Here is a 12,276-nt window from a genome sequence, read left to right as displayed (position 1 = left end):
ACATAACTCCTTCCATCTCTGGCGGTCTTCCACTATTCATAGAACCACGGTTGCACCAGTAACCAACGTTTGTTGACATTAAGTCGTCATGGAAACAGAGTTGTAAAATTGGCTATAACTTTACAAATAAAATGTCAGTAAATTATTTTATAACACTAAAATCATGTTTACATGCATATTGTTTATGTCTTGTGGCAATACATTTGAAAAAGTGACTATTTTAATAAACTGGCCCCCATTGACTTCCATTGTAAGTGCCTCAGTATAACCCAGATTTTTCCTTTTTTTAAAGAAAAGGAAGGATGAGTCAAAATAAGTTTTTGTGGTAATCAATATCATCCCACAAACGCTGTCAATTGAGATGAACTTGTATTAAACCTGAATATTCCTTTAAAGAGATGAAACTTCTTGCATGTGTTTTACTCTGCTTACTATCATTCACTTATAAGCACAGCAAGTTTTATCATACAAAAACACTCTGCATTCAAAAACACTGCAAGAATTGCATCTCAATTAATTTGAGAATTGTGTCTCCCATTAAAACAACCACCACTAAAAACATTCATGTTTGCAGTCGAACACACTAATTGACTAGTCAGTTGGACGAATAGTCGATTAGTCGGATCACCGTGGCATATCTCTAGGCAGTATATACTGCACAGTAAGTAGTGTGTTAGTTCACTTTGAAATGTGTACATGGCTCTGAAATTCTCTATACACCATGTGCTTCATCTGCTAGGCAACATGGTTCTGATTTGGGAATCCACATATTTTACCAATAATCCCTTTGTGACTCTTCACGAGTGACGACTCACCTTGTTCCTGAGGAGAAATTTGTTTCTGCAAATGAGAATCTCTCGTAGCCACTTTAGAATCTCTGTACTGTTGACCAACTGATGACCAAATAACTTCTCACAGATGAAGCACAACACATGAGAACTGAAAAACAACAAACAATCAATCAGCCAATCAGAGTCTTAGGTCTGTCAGCAACAAATAACCATGATGTACTTCCTGAAACTGTGGAGGTCTTCTCCGTTGTGAAAATCTACCTGATATCCCAAAAAGTTTCCATTGAAGCATAAGGGTTCCATAGCTCGATGCTTTCAGGCTGATGTAAAACCAATAGAGCCTGAGAAAGAGACAGATTCTGATCAATAACTTGCAGACAAACCAACTAAACACAGTGATACTAGACTCACCACAAAGAAAGATTAACAGACAGAGAAAGAGAGACAGAGTCGAGGTCTCACCTCCATGGCCTCCTGGGAAATGTCCCCCATGTTAGAAAGAGGCACAAGGTGCACCAGACCTGTGATAAGATCTGCTGTGCTGCTATGGACTTCCAAACCCTGCTTACCTGGATTCTGATTCATAAACACAAATGGGACATTAATATACAGCAGGGTACCTTCATAAGGATCAGGATGTGGTTTTACCCAAGAAGGAGAAAGTGAAACCTCCTCACCAAGAGCGTAGCCAGAAAATTACTTTTGGGTGGGCCTCAATAAAAATAGACGTGCCAAAATTTCACCAAATGTATTTTCTCTACAAATTTTCCTTAGCAACAGAAAGGCGGTGCATTCAAACTGTTTTCTTTTTTCACACTTTCAGAAAGGAGAGTTTATGCATTGTGTGGCTACATCACTGCTGCTCACTCACATGAAGCATCAGTTTGGGATCTGCATGGATGAGTTTCACCAAAGCCAACAGCAGATACTTATGACTCCTGGTGTCCAGATCAGTGGTTTTCTCTTTAAACTTCAGACTGCTCATTTTTTCCTTAAGTGTCAAACTCTAAGAGGAAGACAAAGCAAAAAAGATATAGGAAACTGTAAAACTCCATATACCATACTACTGTATTCTGTCACATCATAAATACCTTGATGACCTACTGCATTAACCAAAATGTGCAGTATATTTATTATCTGTATCCCACAACGAAATGTGCTCGACTTGACCTTCAATTTTAAGTGTGCAATATCAAGCGCAATTATTACTTCTATCTAATTATTATCTCTTCACTGACTTTTAGACTTTATTATTTTTCCATAAAGGTTTGGGAAAAATGCAAATGATGCAGTGAGGTCATGTGACAACTATAAATGCATTTATATGCACACCAATTTGTGGAACTACCAAGAATTCACTTTTCAACAAATCTGACAACGCAAGAAACTAGCATTTACATGAGCTTTGTAATCATCTGATTATTCTCTGCATTTGAGGTCAAAGCGTCATGCACAAAACACTTGCGCACATTGGGTAAGCCGATAAGAATCCCAGCAAAAGTGTTTACATCGCACGCAAAATCAGGGTAATTGGCATATATTTACACATGCTGATCAATTTTTGCCTAATCCTTTAATGTTTTTATCAGAATAAAATAAAATAATTTAAGGATATTGTGCGTGTAAATGCACTTAATGAAACATACAGTACTACACTGATTTGGAGAAGTAACCCTTGCACACTGTGCACCGTTTGTCATTGTCCTTTTCTTTTCTATATACTATTTTAAATACATCATAAAATGCACAAGTAAACAGTATACTGTAAGGCTTTGTCAATTATTGCAATTGCAATATGAGCATGTGCAATTTCTAAATAGTAGCAAGCTGCAATTTAATAAATATTATTTTACTCTGTGATGTTTAAAATTGCCATAATGATCGGTGCACATCATTTACACATTGATGAGATCTCTTCAATCAGAATGCAATGCACAAAAAAGGTCCTAGCTAGAGAACAGAACACAAATGGGGAAGGTGAAAAAGAATGAAGAAAAAAAAAAAATAACCAACACTATCTTCTATCATTTATGCAAAGACCATTTTCCCTACTGAAATGTGTTTTTGAACTCTCTTATGCATTTTTAACTGTAAAATGTGCGAAAATGGAAAACAAATCACAATCTCAAAATCTATCAACAAAAAAAACCAATGTGATGTGCTTGTCCATTTGCACAGCCCTAGTATACAGTAAGCCAGTGCCAGCCCGAGCCTTTCGGGAGTCCTAAGTGAAACTTTATGTGGGAGGCCCACCATCGCGTGGGTTTTGTATGGGTGTCCGTAACCCCCCAAATATCCCCCCACCCCTTAAGCCTTTCTCGCAGAGCAGTTTTGCTGTAAAAAAAACAACATACAGTGAGTTAGCTTTAAGGAAAATTAGTATTTATTACTTTTATACTGACAATAGTCCAATGGTATATAATGTTTTAAATTTCAGTTACATAAGGCCAGTCTGCAGGGTCAGTTGGCAGTGCACTTGCTGGCTGTACATTATTGCGGACTGCACTTGTGCCTGCTTTAGCTAGCTGTACATTACCAGTGTCTGTGCTGGTGCTGCTGGTCTCACTGATGAACTTGAGAAATGTCCCTGAAGGTAGATAAAAACACAATTTGATTTTTCATTTAAAATGCACAAACAGTGAAAAGTAATGATACCAGTTAAGTTTACATTAATGACATCGTTTTTGCATTTTATTTAGAATTTCTAATTAAGTCAAGTTTTACATAGTTCTTTAAAAACAACAAAAGCTCAGCCAAAGTTGAAAATATAGTTAAAACTATATACTGTATATGAAACAATCTGTAAACAAAGAACTAAACCATAAAAAAATGTCAAACATGAAACAATAAACAGAAAAAATGAATGCAGACTGACAGAATAGTAAAAAAGAAAATATTAACATTACAGTAAGACAAATGAACAATTCATTAAATAAAATCACATTTTGATTGACATCTAAATACTTGCTGAAAATAACACTCTGTTAAAAACTTATCCGAGCACAATATTTCCTGGAAAACCTTCAAGGTATCTTTCTCAAAAAAATCTGAAGTAAACATACGAGAATCCATCAATATTTCTTTAAATATGCAAACTTTGGACTAAAACATATAATGGATATTGTTTATCGAAGCACTGACGTGACATATTCAGCAGAGCTTGCATGATTATGAAGCATGTGCTTCTTTATTACATTCTAAAACAAATATTATGTCGTGTTTGATTTTGCATGCTTTGATGTGAACTCCTGACACAAATTAAGAAATGTGTCTTGCGTGTGTCTTACTGGGGTCATACGGAGAGGGGCGTGACTGCTGCAGCCCTGTACGACTCGCCCCACAGTCTCTGCAAACATGAGACGCAGCTCTCCTGAGTAACAGTACACCGTATCGATCTTCGGCCACCAGTCCAGCTGAGACTACAACATGATGGAAGACACACAGAGGACATTAGGACACCCTGAGGGTGAATCAGACACTATTTATCAGAGGTAAACGAAGGATGTCAGGAAGTCTTACATTAGTGATGATTCGGTGCAGAGAATTCACCAGCACGAAATGGAATGTAGGGGGCGACAATGGGGCCAGACACACCTATAACATGCAGAAAAAGAGAGTTGGTGAAAGCAAGCACAGTGCATTGTTTAGATCAGGGTCTATTTTTGTGGGACAGTGATCTACACACCTTAAACTGCTGATTGTTGTGTGGGTTGATTCTGAAACAGGAGACGAAACAGTCGATCATCAAATCCACGTCTGCACTCTGGCTTCCTGCCCCTCTGGAAAATGGCTTTCCTGGGTTAAAAAGCAGTCCCTAGAGTGAAGAAAAATATCAACTTGACACACTGAAGATGAGTCTTTCACCACCCCTGCTGGGTTTCTCAAAGTGTTCATTTACACCATAATTTAATCAGGGTGAAAAAAAAGGTCTCAGGCAGACAAGCCATGGCACCAGTGGTTACCATGGTGCTTATGTGGTCATGCAGATTCAAGTCTGGCACGCAACATTTCCCAATTTCATTCCTCCACTCTCTACTTTACATACTTCACTGTCCAAAAATGAACTTGATAGATCCAAACTGCATCTAAGAGCAGTGTCTGTCCATACCTTCAGGTCTACCACGATGGACTGCACCAGGACAAAGATGAAAGAGTGATCCTCCCAGTTAATGTATGTGGACGCTTTACACAGTTTAACACAGGCGATGGCTGCGCTCTCCGTCAGCTGCTTGCTTCCACCATGACCGCTCAGAGCTTTCCGCAGATTCTCCAAGAACAGCTTCTAGAGGATTAGACAGGAAACAATTTAAAACACTAACACACAGGCTATATAGTTTGGTTATTTTATAATATTCCTCTCTCATAATTTTATTATTAAAGGGGAGATATCAAGTAAAACTTCTGGAATAAAGAGTTTGATGTGGGCTAATACAGTATGTAAATATGCTGTAATGTATCATTTAATCAATTATGAAAAGAAATATGCAAAATTAAGAACACTTCCTGGTTATGGTGTCAGAAGTTTCAGCATATTCATTTTTGACTTATCGCGTTTACATTTCAGATGCCTATTAAGTATTCAGCACTTTAGCAGGGCCACTGACACATAGACGCATTAAAGGTATAGTTTACCCAAATATGAAAATTCTCTCATCATTTACTCATCCTCATGCAGTCGCAGATGTGCACGACTTTATTCTGCTGAACACACATCAAGATTTTTAAAAGAATATCTCAGCTATGTTGGTTCATACAATGCAAGTGAATGGCGGCCAAACTTTGAAGCACAAAAAGCGCATAAAGACAGCATAAAAGTAATACATACGACTCCAGTGGTTTAATCCATTTCTTCAGAAGTGATATTATAGATGTGGTTAAGAAACCGATCAATATTTAAGTCCTTTTTTACTAGAAATTCTCCTCCCTGCCCAGTAGGTGGCAATATGAACAAAGATTGCAAATAGCCAAAAACAAAAGAACAATTTTAGGAGTGAAAGACTATAAGTTTTATATATAGTAAAAAAAAAAAAGATTGTATATTGATCTGTTTCTCACCCCACACTTATCTTATCACTTCTGAAAACATGGATTTAACCACTGGACTCTAGATTATTTTTATGCTGCCTTTATGTGCTTTTTGAGCTTCACTTACAGAGCAGAAATATTCTTCAAAAAATATTCAGCAGAAGAAAGAAAGTCATACACATGTGGGATGGCATGAGGTGAGTAAATGAGTAAAAGTACATTTTTGGGTGAACAATTCCTTCAAATGTACTCCATCAATTCTCTGAATTTCACCTTGTAATACTCTGAACAAAAGAGTCAGAAAGAGGGCAGAAAGTACAACTAAATTGTGACTGTTTTTGATGCAAGAAACCATGACTGAATAATGCTAGGGTACTTCAGGAACAAAAATAAAATGCTACAAAACAAAAATGTAGGATTTGGCCCCTTTACAAAATGGATTACACAAAGAAACAGTAATAGCATAATACATGTAATAGCATGTGAGACTTAGCTGTCCAAACAGATAGATCGGGTGTGTGTGTGTGTGTGTGTGTGTGTTCTTGCCTTGTTGTCTTTGGAGTCATCTGGCGTGTCTTTGGACATGTCTTGCATGATGTCAGGACAGAGGATGAGGAGGATGATCTGTAGGGGCCACACAGCTGCCTTCCTCTTTGTACTCTCAGCAAAACTATCCACAAGATCAAACAGCTTCTCTGCACAGTCTAAAACATACACACATACAGATTAAGTACAAAGATCCTCTCCAAAACATTTTTTTTTGTTTAGAGGACGCACCAGCCATGTCTGCCTGAGGTCTCTTATACAGCATGGTGAACTCATCAGGATAATTCTCCACCCAGTTCCAGAATGCCTGAAAACAAATTAAATGCATTATATAAAAATGTGTAACAGTAAGGCCAACAGTAGGAAGCAGTAGAGAGCATTCAATTAAAATACCACAAATTATGATAATTTCTATACAAATGAAAATCCATGTAGGTGATCCCTGAGTTATCCCCTTTTCTCCCAATTTGGAATGCCCAATTCCCACTACATAGTAGGTCCTCGTGGTGGCACAGTTACTCACCTCAATCCGGGTGACAGAGGACAAGTCTCAGTTGCCTCCACTTCTGAGACAGTCAATCCGCAAACTTCAAACTTATCACGTGGCTCGTTGTGCGGAGACTTCACATGTGGAGGCTCATACTACTCTCCGCAATCCATGCACAACTTACCACGCACCCCATTGAGAGCGAGAACCATTAATTGCAACCACAAGGAGGTTACCCCATGTGACTCTACCCTCCCTAGCAACCAGGCAAATTTGGCAAACACCCTGGATTCAAACTCAGCATCAATACTTGCTGAGCTACCCAGGCCCCCTGAGATTATGTCATTCAAATGACAAAATATGACATATCTTATCTTTTAACAGAAACAAGTGTGACTGGTCCATTTTAGCCATGCTAAGGCACTGACAAATGCCATGAGTATCTAGTGACAAAGGTTCAAATACAGAAATCAATATGCGCATTTTGGTTTTTAGATAACTAATGCTTTTGTTTTCTCTGTCACATGATTTTAAACTTCAGTTTTCTATTATCACATCTGGCCAATCAAAACTAACTGTTAAGATGCTGAGCTCTCTTTGGCATCACGCTTTTCCCTTCTCCTAGTTTCCATTCTACAACACACAAACACACTTACCTTCTCTAGATTGTAGATGACGCTCAACTGGGCAGGCTTCTTCAAGGTTTTAAATTTAAATACAGTTTCTACAGGGAGAAAAGACTGATTCTTAACACATTAATTAACAACAAAATTAAAACAATGCACTGATTTAAAGGAATAGTTCACCCAAAAATGAAAATTGTCTCATAATTTACTCACCCTCATGCCATCCAAGATATGAATGACTTTCTTTCTTCTGCTGAACACAAACAAAGATTTTTAGAAGAATATTTCAGCTTTGTTGGTCCTCACAATGCAAGTGAATGGGTACCAAATTTCTGAAGCTTCAAAAGCACAAAGGCAGCATAAAAGTAATCCATACAGTATGTCTCTGGTGGTTAAATCCATGTCTTCGGGTGTCACGTTACACCATGCGAGGATCAGACGCATCCAATGGCGAGCTCTTTAGCTCAGTGATCGCTTCCACCTAAGAGAGCCCCTCCCTGGTTTTGTATTGAACAGGAAGTTCTTACCCCTATTTTGCCATTGCAAAGCCTTTCTATTAAACTAACCGAATAAGTTAGGTTACACCCCGATATCTCACATTTGCAACTCGGTATGGACATAAGAATGTTTAATTTTGACATTTATTTAAATGTTGCCTCGCGCATATGGCTGAACCCAAAATTATGTATTAACAAATCCTCTTTTTGCTGGTCAGTGTGGATTGTGTGTTGAGATACTTTGAAACAAATTTCAACAAATTGGGATTCCCAGATCTAATTTCTTTAGGTATTTAAAGCTGTGCCACCTGCTCTGTACTATTTTTGGGAGTAGCATACACCCCCCTAAAGCGGCAGATATTCTGGGAGTGGTGAGAAGTGCTTTTGGAAAAGGTCATGAGGCATCAGTGTATTACTCCCTGCTAATTCAGAGCTTCAACTTCTCTCAAGAGATTATGGTGGGCTAGGATTCTACCTCTAGAGATGCATGGGTGTGCCTTATGCAATTTAAGATTTTACATTTATTAATTTGGACCCCCTCTAGATTGTATAGGCGTGGTCTGAAAGACACACCCGCCTGCTTGTGATGCCAATCAGAAGATGGGAACACAACCCTTGTTTTTTTGGTGGTGTGTTAAGATCCAAGAATTTTGGTTGAGGGTTCAGAGATTTATGTGTGACGTATTGGACACTCAATTTTCATTTAGCCCCAGACTCTATATTTTAGGCGTTGGGGTGGTCATTAATATAGGAGATATATATATATATATATATGGGTACTAGTCGGAGTTATGCCTTTATGTGCTTTTTGAGCTTCAAAGATTTGGCCCCTGTTGTCTTGCATTGAATGGACCTACAGAGCTGAAATATTCTTCTAAACATATTTGTGTTCAGCAGAAGAAATAATGTCACATCTGGGATGGCATGTGGTTGAGTAAATAATGAGAACATTTAAATTTTGGGGTAAACTATCCCTTTAAGCTCATAGTATTAGAGCTGGACTTGTTTAGTATGAGTTTATCGAACCTTGCAGGAGTCCTTTGAGTTTACAACAGTCGACATTGATGTACTGAATGAGCTCGATGTCGTGCACATCTACATTATCTTCAGAGCAGACTGTCAACTCCTGCAACCTGCAGAGAAAGAGACAGACAGGCATCGGTTTGCAGAGGTCCTAAAGAAACAGTAGCAAAAGCAATCTGTTTCATTCAAATGATCAGAGGGAAGGTAAAAAAAATGGTAATGAAAATTAATTTGACAGATTTTTGATTCCAGAGACCTTGATTGAAATTATAAGTGGAATCGAACACTCTCAGCAAAGCAATGCACACCATCACTTATTCACTTTTTCATCCAATCACTCTCTCACTCTTTTGTTGAGCGTCTGTACCTGGTGGAGATGCGGCTGAAGACGGCGTTGAAGTTACTGCAGCTGAGAGAGAACAGAACCCCACAGGCAGATTCCCTAAGCTCGGCTGCATGCTGGTTTCCTTCACGGTACGTGTGGATGAAATGACAGATCTCAGGCAGTAACTGCTTCACAAGCATCGTCTCATCCAGACGCATACTGTCTTTTGGTTGCTGTAGTGAGAAAGACTGATTACACGCTTGTATGATTTTTCAGCAAGACAACATTTCTGAAGGGAAGGCCTTTTATTGTAAGTACACATTTAGCAGAGAGACATTCTGAAAGGACAGCATCTGTCACTCACCCCTGCCAAGCACTTCTCCAGTGTGTCCATGATGATCAGCTGGGACTGGTAGAGGTTCCTCTCAGCAGAATCTCCAAATATTCTCTGTAAGAAAGAGAAACAGCAAAATGAGACACAATGATGCAAAATGTGACGCCATATAGCATCTATTAAACAACACTAATATGTTCTGCTGTGATTTTGTTGCTTTACACAGTATTTTGCTTTCAGCGAGTACAAAAAAACCTAAGGTGTTTCCTCTATTAATGAATTAAATCACTTTAGAGTATATCTGAAAATCTCACACACAATCTAAGAAATACTCACCATGTTATTGACATTCTTCAGGATGTTGGTGAGTCCACTGATGACCAGAGAGAATTTGTACCTGGAGATGTTGATCAGACATTCCTTATTGTGCTCTGTGCTGATTTTAGTGTGAGTGTTCTGAATGCCAACTTTCACAGGAAGCTGAAAACGACAAACACACACAGTTAAATTTCATCCATTTGAATCCAGTGGAAGCTCCTGTGGTGAGTTTTGTGTTCAGATGCTCTTTTGAAGACACTTAAAGGACACTAAACTCCCTTTGTTTTTCAAAGTATTTTTAAGTGAATTTTGAGTAAATATTGTGTAAAATAAGTGTTCTTTCAGCAGTTTTGTATACATCCTATTTGCAGTCATTGAACTGTATTATATATCCATTATACATATATCATTATTACACAGTGCTCTGGAATACTTGATTCTAATTGGTCAATGACGCCATCTAGCTGTCTGATATGGCTGAGTAACAACCGCACATCCAGGGATTAAGACATATCAGACATATTGTTCAACACAAATCAGTATTTTATGTCCATTTATATATTTATTTCCTTAGTAGCAATGTAATAAGCGGGTAACGTACATTATTATATAGAAGCAGCTGGTTATTATCGCAAAATAAACCCCTTCAGGCAACACGAGGCCTGAGTTTATTTTGTGAATACCATTGGCTGACTGTACATTATCCCTTTCATATATACTGTATATTAAGGTGACTCATAACGGTCATCTTTGAGTTGCTTACTGGGGTTTGTAAGGCCAAATTTGGAACAATATTTATTGTGAAATCGCAGTAAAAATACATTTTAATTTAATTAAAAAAACTCTCCTCAGGTTTTTTATATAGACATTAAAAGTTAAAATAAGATAATGTGGAGCGGAGGGGGGCAGGGCCGGGTCGCAAACCAGCAACAACACTGAAGACATGGAGGATGTTGCTTTACGTGAATGCTGACAAAAAGGTAAACGGAAGCAAATACTTGGTTTTAAAAAGCTAGTGTGAAAATTGCTGAAGTCAATTGGCAATACAAAATCCCATTTTGGGATTATCCTGAGTTTAGACGAGGTTTAGCAATCAGAAAACAACCATAATCTTTACTAAACTTCAATCAAAGTGCAATAATCCCGGCCCATAAGCCATCCTCAACCAGACCCTGCATAACGGCCCCCTCCACCAGCCCAAGCTGTTGTACACACCGCCACTGAGGGTCTAAAACTGGTCAGTTTCCATTCACAGGACAAGCACTAAAGATAAAGGTCTGGTGTTACATGAGTATAGGAAATCAGCCCAGAGGCTGAAGACTCAACGTGCGTGGACCAGTTTTGTGTTTTAGAAGTATTTGTTGTTGCAGTACCAATCAGAGCCTTTGAGGGGGAGAGTGAAAGCTTGTGCCTTTAATTAGCATAGTTAAAGGGATAGTTCATCTAAAAACATTCTGTAACCATTTACTCACCCTCATGTGTTCTGTGGAACACATAAGGAGATGTTAGGCTGAATGGTAGCCTTAGTCACCATTCACGTTCATTGTTTGGACAAAATATGCAATAAGAGTGAATGAGGCTGTCAGCACTCAACACTCTGCCTAACATCTCCTTTTGTGTTCCACAGAAGAAGAAAAGTCATACCGGTCTGGAAAGACATGAGTAGAAGTCAATGACAGATTTTACATTTATGGTTGAACAGACCCTTTAAATGAGGTGTAACTTGATAAGAGAGAGAAAAAAGAAAAGTCAGACTAGTCCTTCTTAAACCCACCTATGTGACCAGATTAAACCTGTTCATGTATCTTTCTCCTGATGCTCACAAACCTTTGTTCTTAAAGGCAGTCGACAGTCCACAGTGTCTTAGAATTTGTTTCTGTCAATGTTTCTTCAGTTTCCTGGTAAAACTTTAGTTAAAGGCCTCCAAACGTTTGACTAAAATTCTTCCAGAAAATGCAAGAATCTGTGTTGTTGAAAAAAACAATAACTCACAGACACGTTTTTGCAGTTAAATCTTTGTATAAAGAGGACAAATAACAGAATTAACTAGTTTGACCATTACCACAGAAACACACTTTCCTGACACAGAAGATCCTGGTGACCCGTTTGTGAAACTCAGAAAAGACTGATTTCTGCTGTGGTAAACAATGGGTTACAATCAGAGCCAGACAGAATCTGCTGAGGTTTTGATAAAAAAAAAAAATTCACATTCTGTGGTATTTTCTTTAAACTCAGTTAAAGAAATGGTCAAAAAATGAAAATTCTCTCATTATTTACTCACCCACGTGCCATCCCAGATGTGTA

The 12,276-nt window shown here is 38.3% G+C and overlaps 1 protein-coding gene across 1 annotated transcript in view; it reads right to left on the bottom strand.

Annotated features, from left to right (window-relative positions):
• Positions 1-12,276, bottom strand: part of nf1b (neurofibromin 1b) — a 78,048-nt gene that overhangs the window by 63,094 nt on the left and 2,678 nt on the right. Inside the window, exons 2-17 of the mRNA XM_052115908.1 lie at positions 9,991-10,134; positions 9,685-9,768; positions 9,363-9,553; positions 8,999-9,105; positions 7,506-7,573; positions 6,594-6,669; positions 6,363-6,520; positions 4,900-5,073; positions 4,477-4,605; positions 4,311-4,385; positions 4,079-4,210; positions 3,328-3,378; positions 1,663-1,797; positions 1,254-1,367; positions 1,053-1,132; positions 816-939 (exon numbers count right to left, since the gene is read on the bottom strand). Of these exons, the coding sequence (XP_051971868.1) occupies positions 816-939; positions 1,053-1,132; positions 1,254-1,367; positions 1,663-1,797; positions 3,328-3,378; positions 4,079-4,210; positions 4,311-4,385; positions 4,477-4,605; positions 4,900-5,073; positions 6,363-6,520; positions 6,594-6,669; positions 7,506-7,573; positions 8,999-9,105; positions 9,363-9,553; positions 9,685-9,768; positions 9,991-10,134 (1,842 nt within the window). The remainder of the gene's footprint in view (positions 1-815; positions 940-1,052; positions 1,133-1,253; positions 1,368-1,662; positions 1,798-3,327; positions 3,379-4,078; positions 4,211-4,310; positions 4,386-4,476; positions 4,606-4,899; positions 5,074-6,362; positions 6,521-6,593; positions 6,670-7,505; positions 7,574-8,998; positions 9,106-9,362; positions 9,554-9,684; positions 9,769-9,990; positions 10,135-12,276) is intronic.

Source organism: Xyrauchen texanus, chromosome 43 (assembly GCF_025860055.1).
Source record: "Xyrauchen texanus isolate HMW12.3.18 chromosome 43, RBS_HiC_50CHRs, whole genome shotgun sequence".
NCBI classification, from domain to species: Eukaryota; Metazoa; Chordata; class Actinopteri; order Cypriniformes; family Catostomidae; genus Xyrauchen; species Xyrauchen texanus.
The sequence above is the reverse complement of the archived record's forward strand: the minus strand, read 5'-3'. Positions and strand labels throughout refer to the sequence as shown.